General features: G+C 40.2%; 2 protein-coding genes across 2 annotated transcripts in view; both read left to right on the forward strand.

Annotated features, from left to right (window-relative positions):
• The first annotated feature begins 4,590 nt into the window (after positions 1-4,590).
• rpl14 (ribosomal protein L14) lies at positions 4,591-8,873 on the forward strand. The gene is made up of 6 exons (XM_024257858.2): positions 4,591-4,704; positions 5,550-5,651; positions 5,725-5,819; positions 8,114-8,213; positions 8,522-8,575; positions 8,746-8,873. Exons 1-6 carry the CDS (start codon positions 4,702-4,704, stop codon positions 8,803-8,805), a joined length of 414 nt encoding a protein of 137 aa, XP_024113626.1. The 5' UTR covers positions 4,591-4,701; the 3' UTR covers positions 8,806-8,873.
• A 1,642-nt stretch (positions 8,874-10,515) lies between these two features.
• Positions 10,516-15,761, forward strand: part of LOC112136314 (SNF-related serine/threonine-protein kinase) — a 24,034-nt gene continuing 18,788 nt past the window's right edge. Inside the window, exons 1-2 of the mRNA XM_024257932.2 lie at positions 10,516-10,883; positions 11,625-11,846. The gene's annotated coding sequence lies outside the window, so the exon portion shown is untranslated. The remainder of the gene's footprint in view (positions 10,884-11,624; positions 11,847-15,761) is intronic.

Here is a 15,761-nt window from a genome sequence, read left to right on the forward strand (position 1 = left end):
CAACATTTGATAATTAATTCTATCCTGACCTGGTGCAGTATTTGCCCCTACACGAATCGCATCCTCCAGTTCTCTCATAGAAAAATATAAGTTATATGAAACATTTGAGACTAAATCTCCTGAACAGAACTGACACCATCTTCCAGCAAAGTTCATCTCGACTCCAGAACATCTTGTCCCACCCCCACAGAATCGTGAACATCCTTGAAAACTCAACAAACATCTCAGCTTTATCCTTATTGTGAACTGCTTCTCGTTGCCCATCACTCAATACTGGTATTTTCATCGACACCACTTTTCCAGCCATTCTGTGAATCTTTTTGCAGAGCTGTACCACAGGAGTCTCAGGTCCGAAAGTACTACAAAACTGTCTCCAATAAGTCTTTTAATAATTTTCCTTGCCAAAGCTCTACACTTCTTAAATTCAATAACATTTTCAAGGGTCAGAAATTTCTGAACATTCCTAAAAACAACCTGTCTTCTTTTGATTTTGGGCGCAGTCAGTGAGCAGTGCCGGCAAAACGCTCCTCTTCCTATTGGCTGAGAGAGAGTGGGTAAAAACCAACTGTGCAAGGGAAAGAGGTGCACCAGTCACAGGGATTGTTTTCTTTAGTGGCAGACGTTTTAGGCTCGCTTCTCACTTGTTGTTCTTTTTAAATTTGGCTGTGTAGCAGGATGAAATGCTGCACCTGCTACACAGGTGTTGGCAATCCAGGGGATTGAAAAGGGGTGTGGTGGAGCCAATTAAAGGCAGAGTTGTTTTGTGCTTGCACACTGCACTCTGACGAGGGGACGCCGCAATGTGCTACAGGTTCCAGGCCCAGTCAGTGGGGCACCTGAAACCTGGTGTATGGACCTGTAGCACCAGGGTCCCCTCTCCACTGCACCCGGAGAGCATGTGATTTGGCAGGACAGACGGGTCAGACCATGAGCCCCTGCTGCTTTGCCTGGTTTGCCTTGCTTGGTGTCACGCCGCCTTGCTTGGCTTAGGTCTTGGTCAACTGATTTTATAATAGTTTTTAATCTTTTGCTCGGTTATGATTGATCCTGACTGGTCTCCACTTGGACGCTGGAGCCTCTAACCCTTTACCCCCCCCCCCTTCCTGGCTGGCCTCTGCGTGGATGGCAGGATGTTCGGGGAGTGACTACTTTGTCTCACTGCTGGACCAGGAGGCCGTTGTCCCTTTCTTCCACTGGACCCTGGATGTGCTGCAAGCGTCATCGCACCGCCTCAGACAACAAGCCACTGCAGCGCCCAGAAGCGTGCAGTGGTGATCCACGTAACTGCTGAGGCGAACAGTCAGCCACCATCCAGGACTGTTGGGACAACTTCAATCTTTACCACTTTTTAGTTTTGTGTACCTGTGCTTTTTATAACTTTATATTTCTTTTTTAATCTGTTTTTAGACCCAGCCCCCTGCAAGAACTGGGTTTTCAGGTGGTGGAGGGACCCACGTCTGTTGTGATCCCTGGGTTGGATTCCCCCGTCCCTTCATTATTTGAGTGGAATTGTGCACGTGTGTGGGGTGATTTTGGTTTTTTTGGGTATCCCCCCCCACCTGTTGACCCGGTCTGGAAGGTGCAGGAGGGCTGAGCACATTTTAATTGTAATAAATTGCGTCCGTGCCCTGTGTGATCCTGCGCTTAAAAATTTTACTGTGTCCAATACACCCCGTTGCCCTAGCCGCTCGTGTTGCCACAGCTGCATTGGCTGTGAACCTGTTTCTAAATGTCTGCAACCTTTAACAGAAAAAGGGACATTTGGGCTTGTTTTCTACTGATCAAAGCAGCAAAGTCTCATTTTGATCCTACTGCTATCTTCTTATGTATTTATTACAGTGCATTTTTTATGATACATTTTTTTGGCATGATTAAAAACAGAAATATAAAAAGAAACTACCATTTTCTTTTTTATGATTGACAAAAGCTTGTATGATTTCCTTTCAAAATAAAATATGCCTCGTGTCAGACCAGATCATTCCACTGCAGCTCTGGACAGCAGGAACTTAGTTAAAATCCCACCTCCAACTTTTTTACATTTTATTTTGCCCAAAACCACTCAACTGAGATGACTAAATATCAATCAAAACATCCAGGTTAATTTTCTAGATTTTGAAAGTCTTTAGGATGTATTTTCTTTATGAACATGAGTTTATTTTTTAGCATACACAACTAACAGAAATAATTTTATGTACCACATGGCTTTCCATAGTAGCATCTGCCTGAAGGCAACAGATCAAACAGGGGGTGTCCAGGGTGTGATGTGTCTCTAAGGATCATCTGCGCTCTCTGGGGGGTTTCCAGGGTCGGGAGGGGGCAGCCAACGATCTTACTTCATTGATTTTACATTTAAAGCCAACAAAATTCCAGAAGGGGAAGAGTGTCACCCGACAATGAGAAACTCTTCATCTTTAGGTGGATCGTGCAGTCATCAATCTTTTTCTCTGAACCTAAAGGAAGATCTTCTATTTGGAAAACAATAAAATCAATGTTCATCCTGTTCGGCCCGCGACCTAAGTTTTGGATTTTGGCCTCCTGTGCTTTTGAGTTTGACACCCCTGCAATACAATAACAAAATGTGTGTCAAATTTCTATAATGATATTTTCAAACATGATAATTGCACTGATATTCTTAGCTAACAAACTAAAGTTAAGAAAGTGACATTTTGAAACAAGAATATGATTAAATATTATCAGAGGAAGAGTTAAAATGGGGAATAAAAAATCTATCACTGTTACTGAAACTATTAGAAGTTTAACGGCTGGTTACCAAGAGATTTGTTAATTCATGGTAGGGTACTACTAACTAAAGCAGAAGGGATGTCTAGAGCGTCATATATTTTCTCTTCACTAGATGTCACTAAAACTTAGTGTTCCGATCTGGATCAAATTCTGTTTAGTTTTCTGTGGAAAAACAAAACGCATAAAGTTCATAAAAATGTCCTGTCAAACTCTTCATCTGACGGAGGATTAGAGGTTTTGACTTTTACTGTTTTTAATCAGGTTTTGAAAATTAAATTGATCCAAAGATTTCTTAAGAATCCTTACACTTTATGAAATATTTTTTACCAAACTATTTATTTAGTAATTTAAGAGGTCTACATTTTTTACTGAAATGCTCTTTTAATGTTGGAAAGCTCCTGTTAGATTGGACAGTTTTCACCAACAAGCTCTGTTATGCTGGATCCTTATGTTCAAACACAACTTTCCCCTCACAATTGGATTTTGTGGAGCAATTGTTACATCTTAAAAACAAAACTTTATTTTTACCAGACTGGTTTGGTAACGAAATTATTACACTAAATCGATAAGATGAGGGAAAATGGCATACATATATAAAAGTTTCTTACACAATATATCGTTGTTATACCTTAAAAAGAATTTCATGTGGTTATTGGCTTGATTCCAGACAGTGTGTATTTAACGGCACAGAATGGAAAATGTGAAGACTCAGACATTGATTTCATTTGAAGTAATTGATCTAGTTGATAGAAAGTGCACAAACAAGTTTCTTAGAGCCCAATTAGATCATTATTCAAATCCTGTATGCAAACATAGGTGACCATATTAGGAACGCAATCTTTTCATTACTAAATAAATATGTTATTTCAAACAAAATAAAATTTTTTTTTTTGTCCAGATTGTACATAGTTAGGCTGCATGGTGGCGCAGTGGTTAGCGCTCTTGCCTCACAGCGAGAAGGCCCCGGTTCGACTCCCGGCTGGGACCTTTCTGTGTGGAGTTTGCATGTTCTCCCCGTGCATGCGTGGGTTTTCACCGGGGACTCCGGCTTCCTCCCACCGTCCAAAAACATGCTTCATAGGTTCATTGGTGACTCTAAATTGCCCCTAAGTGTGAATGTGAGAGTGAATGTGTGTGTGATTGAGGCCCTGTGACAGACTGGAGACCTGTCCAGGGTGAACCCCGTCTTCGCCCTTCAGTAGCCGGGATAGGCTCCGGCACCCCGCGACCCCGAAAGTGAAGAAGCGGTCAGGAAGATGGATGGATGGATGTACATAATTATTACCCAGTGAAAAAATATATTTGTTGTTTTTCCCCAAAGTTTGCAATAAGTGTTCTTTCTGTCTGGAAGATGAAAACAGTATAAACATCTTTTTGTGGATTGCTCTGTTGTGTGTGTTTTGGAAGGACATGAAATTCTACCTAACAATGTTTATTCATCTAAACAGGTGATTTTATTTATGTTTAATGATTACATTTTCCACTCCAATTAAGAATATTTAATTAACCTTATCAAAAATTTTAGCAAAATATTATATAAAAAATGTCAGGAAATATCTCCCTGTTATATCATTTTAAAGAAACATATCTTAAATTATATCTAGCCTCTATAAAAAAATTAAAAAATAAACACCCATGGACTACTGAAACTTTTTAAATGTTTCTTCTGATTGAGCAGACTCCGCACTTTCTTTTCTTTCTTTTTTTTCTTTTACTGACTATCTGTGTTTTATACCCGACTTCTTTTTTTTATCGTTTTCTCGTGATAACGAGAAGCGGATTCAATCGTGATTCCAACTCAAATTTGACGCTAAACTTTTGGAAACGTTATTTTTAAAAGTGTAAAACCTTGTTTTTTTTATTTCCACTTGAGATGAGTGCGCATGCGTGCATGAGAGCGGATGTAGTATGTGAGCGGGGCGGAAGTTGTTACGTCCTTTCTGCTCCCAGACCGCCGCCATGGTATGTTCGCCATGAGTGTAGCAATCCTTTAAACATATTTTTCAGGATATTTAACAAGTTATTACAAACGTTTAGCAACTATATACATGTTTTAATCGTGTTTTTAGTCTCAGCTCTATTTTTTAACAAAGTAACATTTACCTAAATGCGTAATTAAAGCGGTAATCGTTCGTTAGCAGCACGACAACGTGGTTAGTGAGAAGCTGAGGCCGAGAGCCACCGCAGGAACGAACCTACCGGGTTAGAAAAACCAATAGTGGCTGTTGGTACTCGCACGTATTGACCAGCTCAAAAAGATAGAAACGTGCGGCCAACATACATTTCCATCACTTTTTGCGCCGGTCGCACGTAAATACATGCGAACTACGTCAGCCAAAAAAAAACGCTCACATTTCCGTAATGCCAAATAACAGTAGTCTCATATCAAAGTCAGGGTTTTTGTTTGGCATGTAGATCCGGACACAGGCGGATTTCTACCACCTGTAATGTTGATTTCCAACTTACAAGAAACGACTCAAACTATGAAGTTTAATTCTTTACTAAAAGTGTTAACATGGAAGAAATGAGACGGATCTTAGTACGCTTCCAGTAAAACTATTTTCGAAATATTTTATTAGGAGATTTAAAAGGCAAATGGGTGAGTTACAAATCTTGCGTATTTTATGGATATTAAAATACCTAAACAGAAATTAACACTACATTGCATCTTTAAAGTATAAATAGTTGCTGTTTTTCTCCAACGTGAATGTATCCAGAGTGTTGTCATTAGAAAGACATCTTTGTGTATGTTGTATTTTATTTTGAAATTGAATTGTTTTTGAGTAAACCTGCTGCTTCCTGCTCAGGTGTTCACCCGCTTCGTTGAGATCGGCCGTGTCGCCTACGTCTCCTTCGGACCTCATGCTGGCAAGCTGGTAGCCATCGTAGACGTCATTGACCAAAACAGGGTGAGTGGTGGTGGGGGTCATGGGTGGATGTTGATCTCAGTCGGGATGACCGTTGCTCTCCTCCACGTTTCAGGCTCTTGTGGATGGACCCTGCTCTGGAGTGAAGAGGCAATCCATGCCCTTCAAGTGCATGCAGCTCACAGACTACGTCATCAAAGTGCCCCACAGGTGCGTCATGCTTTCATTTGTTTTTGTCCTGCAGCGTTGTAGAAGTTACCATGTTAATTCATCACCGTGCAGCGGTGGTGGATCTGAGGCTGTCACGTATGTGACGAGTAACAACAAACGCACGCAGCTGGCAAAGCAGCACTCCCAGATGTGACAAAAACGTGTTTGGTAAAAGTGGTAACACACCGCACTACAATACACCAGATTGTAGTGGAGAAGTGCAGCGTCCAACTGAGGCTTCCACAGTGTTGGATAAATTACTTCTAAAAGAGTTAACAGTAACTTTACTTTAGTTACTGGATGAAAATTGTAATTAAAATACTTTACTCATTACCTATTTGAATCGTTACTTTATTTTTTTCCCCACTCGTACACAAATTCTCAAAGGAGAAACAACGTGCACGAAGAAGATCCTCTTGTCTTTCATTTTTAAAGCAGCAAACTCGTGCTGAGTGTGAACATGGTTCAAGACATAACCTGGCTTCATTCGAATTCACACATCAGTGCAGGGCTCCTGCAGGATCTTCAAAAGTCTTAAAAGACTTGAATTTGGAAATGAGGCCTTAAAAAGTTGGAAATATTGATATCTTGGTCTTAAAAATTGTGCATCTTAAACCTTTTTTCGTGTGACTTTTCAGGTCTAGATTTTTTTTGTGAAACTACGATTGTGTAAGTAAAGCATGTCCACTGTCTGCAGTTGTCGGATGTCTGTACGAATTTGTCCATGTTTATATTTTTGAAATCTGACTTTGATCACAATCTCAAACTGTAAAAGTGCTCGTGCATCAGTACTCTTTTAATTTATTTTTTAATTAATATTCGTTTTGTTTCATTTAACCAAAAGACAACATCAGATTAAACTGATTTGGTTTATTAGTCACTGGTTGTTTCACTGCTCCAAAATGTGAGTAATGAAGTTTTTCTGTAGTCTAATAATTGTTATAGAATAGAAGTACTTCATTCATCCCAAGCGGGAAAATTTGGCTGAATTTGAATAGTAATTTATTGTTTTACTCCGTTGTTGACAAGGATTTGTTTTTTTTTTTGTCCAAAGGGCTGGAAATCAGGCAAAGAAATTTAGCCTAAAAAGTCTTAAATTAAACTTAAAGAAGCGTGTAGGAACCCTGCAGTAGGTTACTGTACTTCCTATATAACTGGCGGGTTACTCAAGGTCGGCAGCAGAGCCTGTGGCTGCAGCAATCCCGTAGCCAATGGGAGTCATGGCGTAACTAGACCACTGCTGCGTTGCACGTGAGCTGTAACGGCTGCAGTCTGAGCTCAGGGTGAGCCTGTCGCTGATGGGTGAAGGAGAGGATACATCTGGACCTGTCCTATGAATATGCTGACTGTCTATGCGGGGATCCTTCACGCCAACATCCCGCCTTGGCACAACACCGGGACCGGCAGTCAGAACAGCAGTAGATGGGATCCCGCTGCCGTCTGCTTGGCTGTTTTATTTTCTTTCATCATTCTCTTAATAACATTTTTTTTTTTTAGCTACCACTTCTGGGTCCATTTCACTGTTTATACACTCCACTTTTGTCGCCTGGCAAAACCAAAAAAGCTGCAGGACTTGGCTGTTCATCTTTTTTTTTCTCTAGCAGAGCTACAGTATCAAGACAATTTTCCTACCAGGGATCCATAACATTCTAAAAAGTTACATTCTGTTTTGAGTATAATAAATGAGTCACAATGCGCATGCTCACTCAGCTGAATTGATGTGTCGGGACTCGGTGTATAAGCCTGTGACCTCGTGACAAAACAAGGAAAATTCATTTTCCAAAGAGACTTGTTGAACATAAAACCAATCATATTTTTTCTGCAAAGTTGTCCACAAAATATACATTTGTGCAAGTCATATTTATGAATACAACTTTTTTAACGCACAGTAACAAGGGGAAGAAACGTATTTTTAACAAAGGTGTTCATGGATCTGTTTGTAATTGGATGGTCAGAATGGAGCAGAGCAGGGGGACTGTAGCCCCGCCCAGCTAATTTACTGCATCACAAATATGATCTTTTTCAAACTTTTTTTATGGTTCCTGATTCATGATGATTTGAATAAATGCAATTTTAAGCTTAATTTACATTCTGTGTCCTCTGTGGTCATAAAGTGCCACAAGAACACGTTAATGCACAGTTTTCATTGGAGGAGGTCTTTAAACTTGCCAACCTTTTTCATTGTGGCTTTCACAATAAGTGAAGGTTGTTGGATAAACTGCATCACTGTCATGATAAGAGACGATGATGCTCATGAGTTAGCATTAATACTAATGATCTGACTTGGTTCACAGCGCCCGGCAGAAGTTTGTGAGGAAAGCCTGGGAGAAGGCTCAAGTCAACGAGAAATGGGCGCAGAGCAACTGGGCCAAGAAGATCGAAGCGAGACAGAAGGTAAGAACTGCTTCTGTGGTTCTGTCTCTGTTTCTGTGTTTCTATGGAAACATGCTGGTGATATACTGGAGCTCGTAGTTTTACTGTGTAACACCTTGAAGAGTAAATGAATTCCTGCTTCAGCTGTTTCCGTCAGAAAACGGGGATGTCTAACATGAAAGGCTCCACAGCCTGCACTGTACATGTCATCATAGTTTGAGTCTGTGAGTCATGGAAAGATCAGATTCGTGGCTGTGGTTCTCTGGTATTTCAAACAAATACCCTGACCTGCTAAACTCCTCAATCTCACCTTCATCATCTTTTTGCAGAGAGCCAAAATGTCCGACTTCGACCGCTACAAAGTGATGAAGGCCAAGAGGATGGTACGTATCAGAGGTTTCATTCTCACAAAACCTGAACCCTTAGACTGTTGAAAGAGGCTGTTACCTGAAGTAACTGAGAAAAGTGTTAACGTGCGGTCAGAGCTCCTTAAAGCTGTAACAGTTCTGATCAGCCAGAACCGCATTTTAACGAAGTCTGATGTTCTCTGCAGAGGAACAAGATCATCAGGCACGAGGTGAAGAAGCTCCAGAAGGAGGCAGCAAAGAAGTGAACAGTTGCCCCACAATGCTTTTCTTCTGTAGTACTAAAGTGACATGGAAATAAAACCTTTACACAACAGTCGGCTCTTCTTGTCATTCTTCATGCTCTAGTACTGTTTATGTTGTATGGGACGATAAGAATAGTGGGATGATGAAAAATATTCTATATTTAGATCACGTGAGAGGGTCGAGATCCGGCCCTCCAGGTCATTCTATTTTATTGTTATTAATGACCTGATGTTATCTTGTGCTCATTTCTAACTTGTAGAATTTTGACACAATATGTTTTTATGGAGAGTAAAATATGAAAGTTATTTAAAGACCCTCTTTGATAAAAACATGTTTTTTGAGTTTTTAATATGTATTTGTGGCATTTTCTTATTAAGGAGGATAAACATTTATTGAACATTTAAAACTATAAAACCGTAACCTTTTAACAGAATTATGAACTAGATATATAGCATGACCTGCAATAAAGCTAGCATGTCAACTTAATCAATCTTAGTAAATGCCAAAATAGTCCATAAAGCTAGCAGAATGCTAATTTTTAAAAATAATTCTGAATAATAAAAAGGCAGGAATATTATTCTAGAATAAGGAATTCAGTAATTCAAAGAGAACAAGAGTGGTGAGAGAACATGGCCCTGAGAAACACCAGTTCTAATTGTGCTGTCCTTGGTATGTTGGCGTTGGGAGTGGGGTCATCTTTATCTTCACTGGTGTCCGTGGCGGACATGAAATCCTGTCCACATTTGTCCCGGGAGGGATCAGGTCAGTGTACGGCTGGGGGTCATCTGGACCCTATAAGATAGCACGAGGGTTAAAGGACTCCTCGCATTTATGCCTCAGAACAGCTTCAGTCGTTATTCATGTTTAGCTGTTCAGAATTTATCAAAAATGTATTGATGTTGACAAATACTGCAAAATATGTTTAATAATTTGCTCTTATTTTACACTGTAGTCAATCTTTGCCATTCTGTCAGAATCTGTATCTTTGAATAATAGTAAATTTATATTTTTTGTGTGTTTGTTTTCAAAGCTGTTTTTATTTCCTTAATTTTCCTGTTTTATATTCTATAAATGGAAAATCATTTACCAAGACAAGAAAATGTGTTCTTAATTTTATTAATTCTGATTTATCCACAGCTACTTCCCATTTCATCCACTAGAGGGCGCTCGTTACTTTGCAGTTGTGTTCCTGTTTCTGATTGAATATGCATGTTTCGTTTACAGCTATGGAGCATCCTTTAAGATTTCTTCTTCCCTGATCTCTGGTGTTGAATGGAATGAGCTCCATCCACAGACTGGATCGGGTTCCAAACAGGAAGTAGCAAACAGGAAGTCAAAATCTCATAGACTTCTATAGAGAAATCATTTCAACAGGAATCACACGATAACTGTACAAAAACATCAAATCAGTCACAAAATATAAACAACAGCTGACTGCTAAACTAGACCTAACACATTAAGCTAAACTGGGCATCCCTGACCTTAAACGCCAGAGAGGGAGCATCTAGAATGAATTAGGTTTATCATAATTGTATTTTCTTTATTCTGTTGTAGAAACACACACAGAGAGATTTTATACACAGATACAGTTGCTGTAAATTTAAATCTACATTAAGGAGGAGAAGTTTCTGTCACACTTCTTACACATTTTGACCTCATTCAAAAAGATCCCCTGACCTTTGACCCCAGCCCTCTCCATGACAAGCCCCGCCCCCAGTTGCTGTCATCAAGCGCATGTTACATAAGCGGACTGCTGTAAATGGTCCAGGTGGTTTAAACTGCCAAATCTTGAGCAGCGGCACCTGGACCCTCACGATGTTGGAGGAATCTGAGCCGAAATGACACATCCCTGTTTCTGCCCCGTTACCCAGACCCGCGTGGTCCCTCAGAGGAAGTGCGCTGAGGAGAAAGGAAGATTCTGACGGCACCAAACAAACACATGACCCCAGAGGAAGCGCTAACGCTACGTTTGTACCATCAATCAAGACAAATACGCCATTCTAAGCGTGGCTTCTGACGTCACAGATGCGCAGTGATCGGAGAGCTGTCATCCATGGACACCAGACCGGAAACCTGACAGGTGAAGCTTTCAAAGTAAAAGTTCGCTGTATAAAATATGAAAATATTGTTGTTTTTTCAATTGAGTATTAAAATACAACTTAATAATGAGGTTTAGATTTTTGTATCGAGCATGTAAAAGGGACAAAAGGCTGTGTTTAGTGTTATACCACTTAAAATTAATGTAAATGTAATTGATATTTTGACATAGGCTAATCTTATTATTATTATTATTATTATTATTATTATTATTATTAATCCCTCTAGATTGCATTAGTAATTATCGGGAATTTGTCATAAATCTTTGTATTTTTTGTAAACAAACCAGATATAAATAATGTTTTTTAAAAGTGTATCATTACTTCATTATATATATTTCTTTTTAATGGGTACTAAAGTACAACTTAATAATAAAGTTTAGCCTTTTGTATTTAGCATGTGAAAGGGCGTAAAGCTAACAGGAAGTATTTGTGTAGCCGAATGTGTTTATTTTTCTACCAATTAAGAAAATGTAAATGTGTTTGATATTTTGACGTAGGCTAATATTATTATTTCTTTCTCTGAATTGCATTAATAATTATCTGCGATTCGTCATAAATCGTGTACTTATGTGTGGTTTCATTTTGTTATCAAGAAGAAAAAAAAAAATATATATATATATATGTATATATATATATAATGAACGTTTGTTTTGTAAGCAGAAATAGTTTCATCTTCTCTGTTTTTCTGTCCTGGTTCGTGCTCTTATTGTGAAATCTGCCAGAGTCGCATCTTCCGGCTCCGTCTGTTTACTTGGCGCAGCTGATGCGCCACAGCAAGAGGGAGCGACGATCTGTGAATTGACAGGGCATCAGATTAGCGCGGGACGGAGGGATTATCGTCCCTGGACAGAACGGCGCGGACACGGTGCTCCTGCCCCCGCCGCGGCGCGTGCTTCCCGGGGCAGACGCAGACAGGCCGGCCCCCGCCGCCTGACGTTCCCGCGGTGAGTGTCTCTCTGCGGGGCATGAAGGAGGCCGGCGCGGTGGAGGGGGAGGCTGTTTGGGGTTAACTTGCTTTGGATTATTTCATATGATTGTACAGCGGAATGCGGTGCACAGTTGTGCTCATGCGCGGGATGGTTCTGGTTCTGGTTCTGGTGCTGTTGTGCGCCTGGATGCGGATTTGATGGAGGCTCACAGCAGAGGATGCTGTGAAGAATAGAAATGAACAACTTCCAGATGTTTGATTATTCTGTCCACCTCAATAAGCCTGCATTCAGCGTGGGTTGTCCTGCCTCTGAAGCCTCTTTCTGGGATTGTGTTGTTAGTTTCCAGTCATTGATCGGTGGAACTTTAACACAACCATGCAGTAACACACAACAGGACAGTTAAAGCTCTAAAAGAATCCCAGATTAGCTACACTTTCTCATCAAAGATGAAATATTATTAGATTTATTTTGAAATCACATTTGTATTTCTTCATGTTTTGGACCAATTGGCTGCTTCTGTCCTCAGTCAGGAGGTGATAGTCAAAGTCCTTCCTGCCTTTACAGTCATAATCAGGCTGTTTCCTTCTTATCTAATAAATCCGAGGATGCTATCACGCAGAGAAGCAATTAAAGCCATACTTGACCTCAGGTTCATGTGCTTTTGTGCATCCACACACGCCCAACCACACTTTAAATCGATGCACAAGCAGACCCTTTGAACGCTTATGCAACCTTATTGGAGCCAGCGCGGGCTCAGTCATAAAGGCGTTCATATAAACCCGGTTCTATTCTCGGCCTGCGAATGCATGTGTTCCTGCTTTAAACTGATTATTGGTGTGAACGCTCCCTCATGAGGTAAAGAAAGCTCCAGGTTTAGACGGCGTGGACGATTAGCAGGTTTGGCTGAGGCCGCGTTCAGGAGATCATCACTGCAGCCTCTGCTGTAGAGCGTGTTTGTGCACGAGGGGGAATCTGCTCTGACGTTGTCACTGTCAGGCCCGGCTAAAAACAGATGAACATGGGTCAGCGCATAGACTCCAGAATCTAACCGTTGGCTCAGAGGAGCAGCACCTCACCTAAAGGTCAAAGGCAGAACATCCACTCTGCTTGCGTTGTCCAGTTACGCACATAGGCGCGTTCCCCGGCAACTGTTGCCAGGGTTTGTGTTGTCCTTGTGAGATCAGGTGAGAATGGCACACCTGAGTGTGCATCACCTCCCAGGAATGTTCTTCACCTGCACGTTGTGTTTCGTGTTCTTGGCACGCGAGGTCCATTTCTTTTATTTTCTTTTTCCAACTCAAGTTTTTATTGAGCTTTCACTTATGGAATGACATTACACATGTGACATGTGCAGCATTTAGGTCAGGTTCCTGAAACAAAAAGACAAAGAAAAGGGCAGAACAGAATAAAATGAACAAAACAGATTATTAAATAAGAACAGGTAAAGTAATTCAGTGTATATACGTGAAGAATTGGTAGCCAGGTAGATTTCTGAAAGCTGAAGGTAAACCTGTGAAGGTGATGCTGGAAGTTTAGGTGTTTACAACCTTCTTAAACAGTCAAGAACAATCATCAGACTAAAACAAAGCTCTTATTGATTCACATAGAACATGTGTCAAAGTCAAGGCCCGGGGGCCGGATCCGGCCCTCCGGCTACTTCTATCCGGCCCTCCAGATCATTTTATTGTATTGTTATTAATGACCTGATGTTGTCTTGTGTTTATTTCTAACTTGTTTAATTTTGACTAAATATATTTTTATGGAGAGTAAAATATTGAAAGGTATTTAAGGTTTAAGATGATTTATTCTGGAAAAATATTGCTGCCTTTTTATTATTTATAATTAAGTTAAAAAGTTACAGTTTTAAAGTTTTAAAAATTTGCACTCTGCTAGCTTTATGGATTGTTTTGGTGTTTACTAAGATTTTTTTATATATATTTTGGAGTTTAACTAATATTTTAGCTACATGCTAGCTGTTTTGGCTAATTTAGGCTTTTTTCAGTTTTTTTAGCTATTTTGAAGTTTAGCTAATTTTTCAGCTACATGCTATTTTTTTTTTTATTTGTAATTTTTAGGCTAATTTGGCATTTAGCTAATATTTTTGCTGACTATCAGCCTCAGCATCTTCAGCTATCAGCACTATCATCTTCAGCGGCCAAATCCCTCTTACAGCATTCACACTAGTATTATCACAGGTAATGCTGTATATCTAGTTCATAATTATGTTAAAAAGTTATGGTTTTTACATTTCTGGACACACTTAAACTCCCCCTTCAAATGGAGGGTAAGGTAGAGGGGAAGAATCCGGATTGGGCCTCAGACCGACACGGATTGATCATGGCTCACCGAGGATGTCTGGTTCCAACATGGCGACATAGAAATCACGGAAAAATGGTGGCTGAACTTCACTTGACTTCATTGGGTTGGAACCAGAAGTCATTTTCTATGAGTGATGTCAGAACTCGCTCAGTCCAGTTCTATTACACAGTCAATGGTTTTGTTTAAAGAAAAAAGGATCAGCATATCTCCATGCACAAGAACTTCCTGATAACATGAAAGTTGGGAACTTATCACTTTGGTTCCTCCTCAGATTCCATTCTCTTGGATCATCTGCATTATTCAGCTGATTATGAACTCTCATCTGAACTCCAGCACAGCTCAAACCAGCGAACAAAAGAGTTTCCGCTCACTTGCAAGTGAATTGTGATGTGAGGTAGCGGTAGTGTGAATGCAGGCAGAACTTCCAGCTGAAGTTGAAATGAACAAAAGCAAATCTAGAAAGTCAGAGATGAATGAGGTGTAAACTAGTGCTGCCACAAATGATTATTTTAATAGTCGACTAATCAATTATTTTTTTCTGATTAGTTGGGTCGAGCGCAAAGAGGTTATGAAGCACACATCTTAACCATCATTAGCTTTAAACTAACTATAAACTAGATATACAGCATTAGCTGTGATAATGTGAATGGTGTAAGCTGAATTGGCTGCTGAAGATGCTGAAATTGATAGCTAAAAACCCTGAAGCTGAAAATGCTGGAGTTGATAGACTGCTAAATTGCTGCTGAAAGCAGAAAAGCAGCTCGCTGGTCCACTTTTCTCCTTCACAATCTACTGGAATTATCATGTTAATGGCTGAAAAGTTACAGTTTGTTAAAGATTTTGTGTTTAAGTATCACCGGCGACGCCTCAGGCGTTAAAGGGTTAACACCTATGAAAAAATTTGAAATGCAATGAAGGTAGAGGTGGGATTAAATAAGTCTGCTTCTTCCCACTCTGTTTCAAGCTTAGCGCTGAAGCTTTTTGCTGAAAATGGTGACGCAATTTACTTTAATTAAGGGTAGACAATGCAAAAACTATTTGCAAAATGTTACATTTGCTAAAAGACTGGAAATTTCTTTATGAAAGAGCGCTGAAGTTGACCTACATTTCTGAAAATTTGTACTAAAATTGCTTAAAAATCCCTAAAACATGCCAATTTTGCAAAATTATTTAGTGTGTTGCTTAAATATGAGCTAAACTCCAAATTTTTCCCCAAAAAAACCTTAACAGATTCCAAATTAGCCAAAAAGCTAGATCTTTGCTTAAATACTAGCTCTCTCTTCACTTTTGCCTTATCCCTTTTGGGGTCCCCACAGCGTAACTCCACCCACTGTTTGGCATCAGTGATTTGGCAGAGTTTTTACGCCGGATGCCCTTCCTGACGCAACCCTGTGCTTGAGGGGCACAGGGACCCAGTTAGGCAGCAGCGTCAAGGGTCTTGCCTAAGGACCCAATCTGGGTGGGGATCAGTGGACAACCCTGGGATCGAACCCAGGGCTCCTGAGTGTCAGCCCTTCACCTAGCCCACTGAGCCACCCAGTCGCTTATTGCTTAAATTGCTTAAATACTAGCTAAACTCCAAAATTGCCTAAAATTCCTCAGTAAACTAAA

Source organism: Oryzias melastigma, linkage group LG11, assembly GCF_002922805.2.
Source record: "Oryzias melastigma strain HK-1 linkage group LG11, ASM292280v2, whole genome shotgun sequence".
NCBI classification, from domain to species: domain Eukaryota; kingdom Metazoa; phylum Chordata; class Actinopteri; order Beloniformes; family Adrianichthyidae; genus Oryzias; species Oryzias melastigma.

Bases quoted from the DNA above. Each gene is read 5' to 3' on its own strand.
- rpl14 (XM_024257858.2), top strand. The intron at 5,652-5,724 runs GTGAGTGGTGGT...TCCACGTTTCAG, and splicing joins ACGTCATTGACCAAAACAGG to GCTCTTGTGGATGGACCCTG. The intron at 8,576-8,745 runs GTACGTATCAGA...TGTTCTCTGCAG, and splicing joins TGATGAAGGCCAAGAGGATG to AGGAACAAGATCATCAGGCA.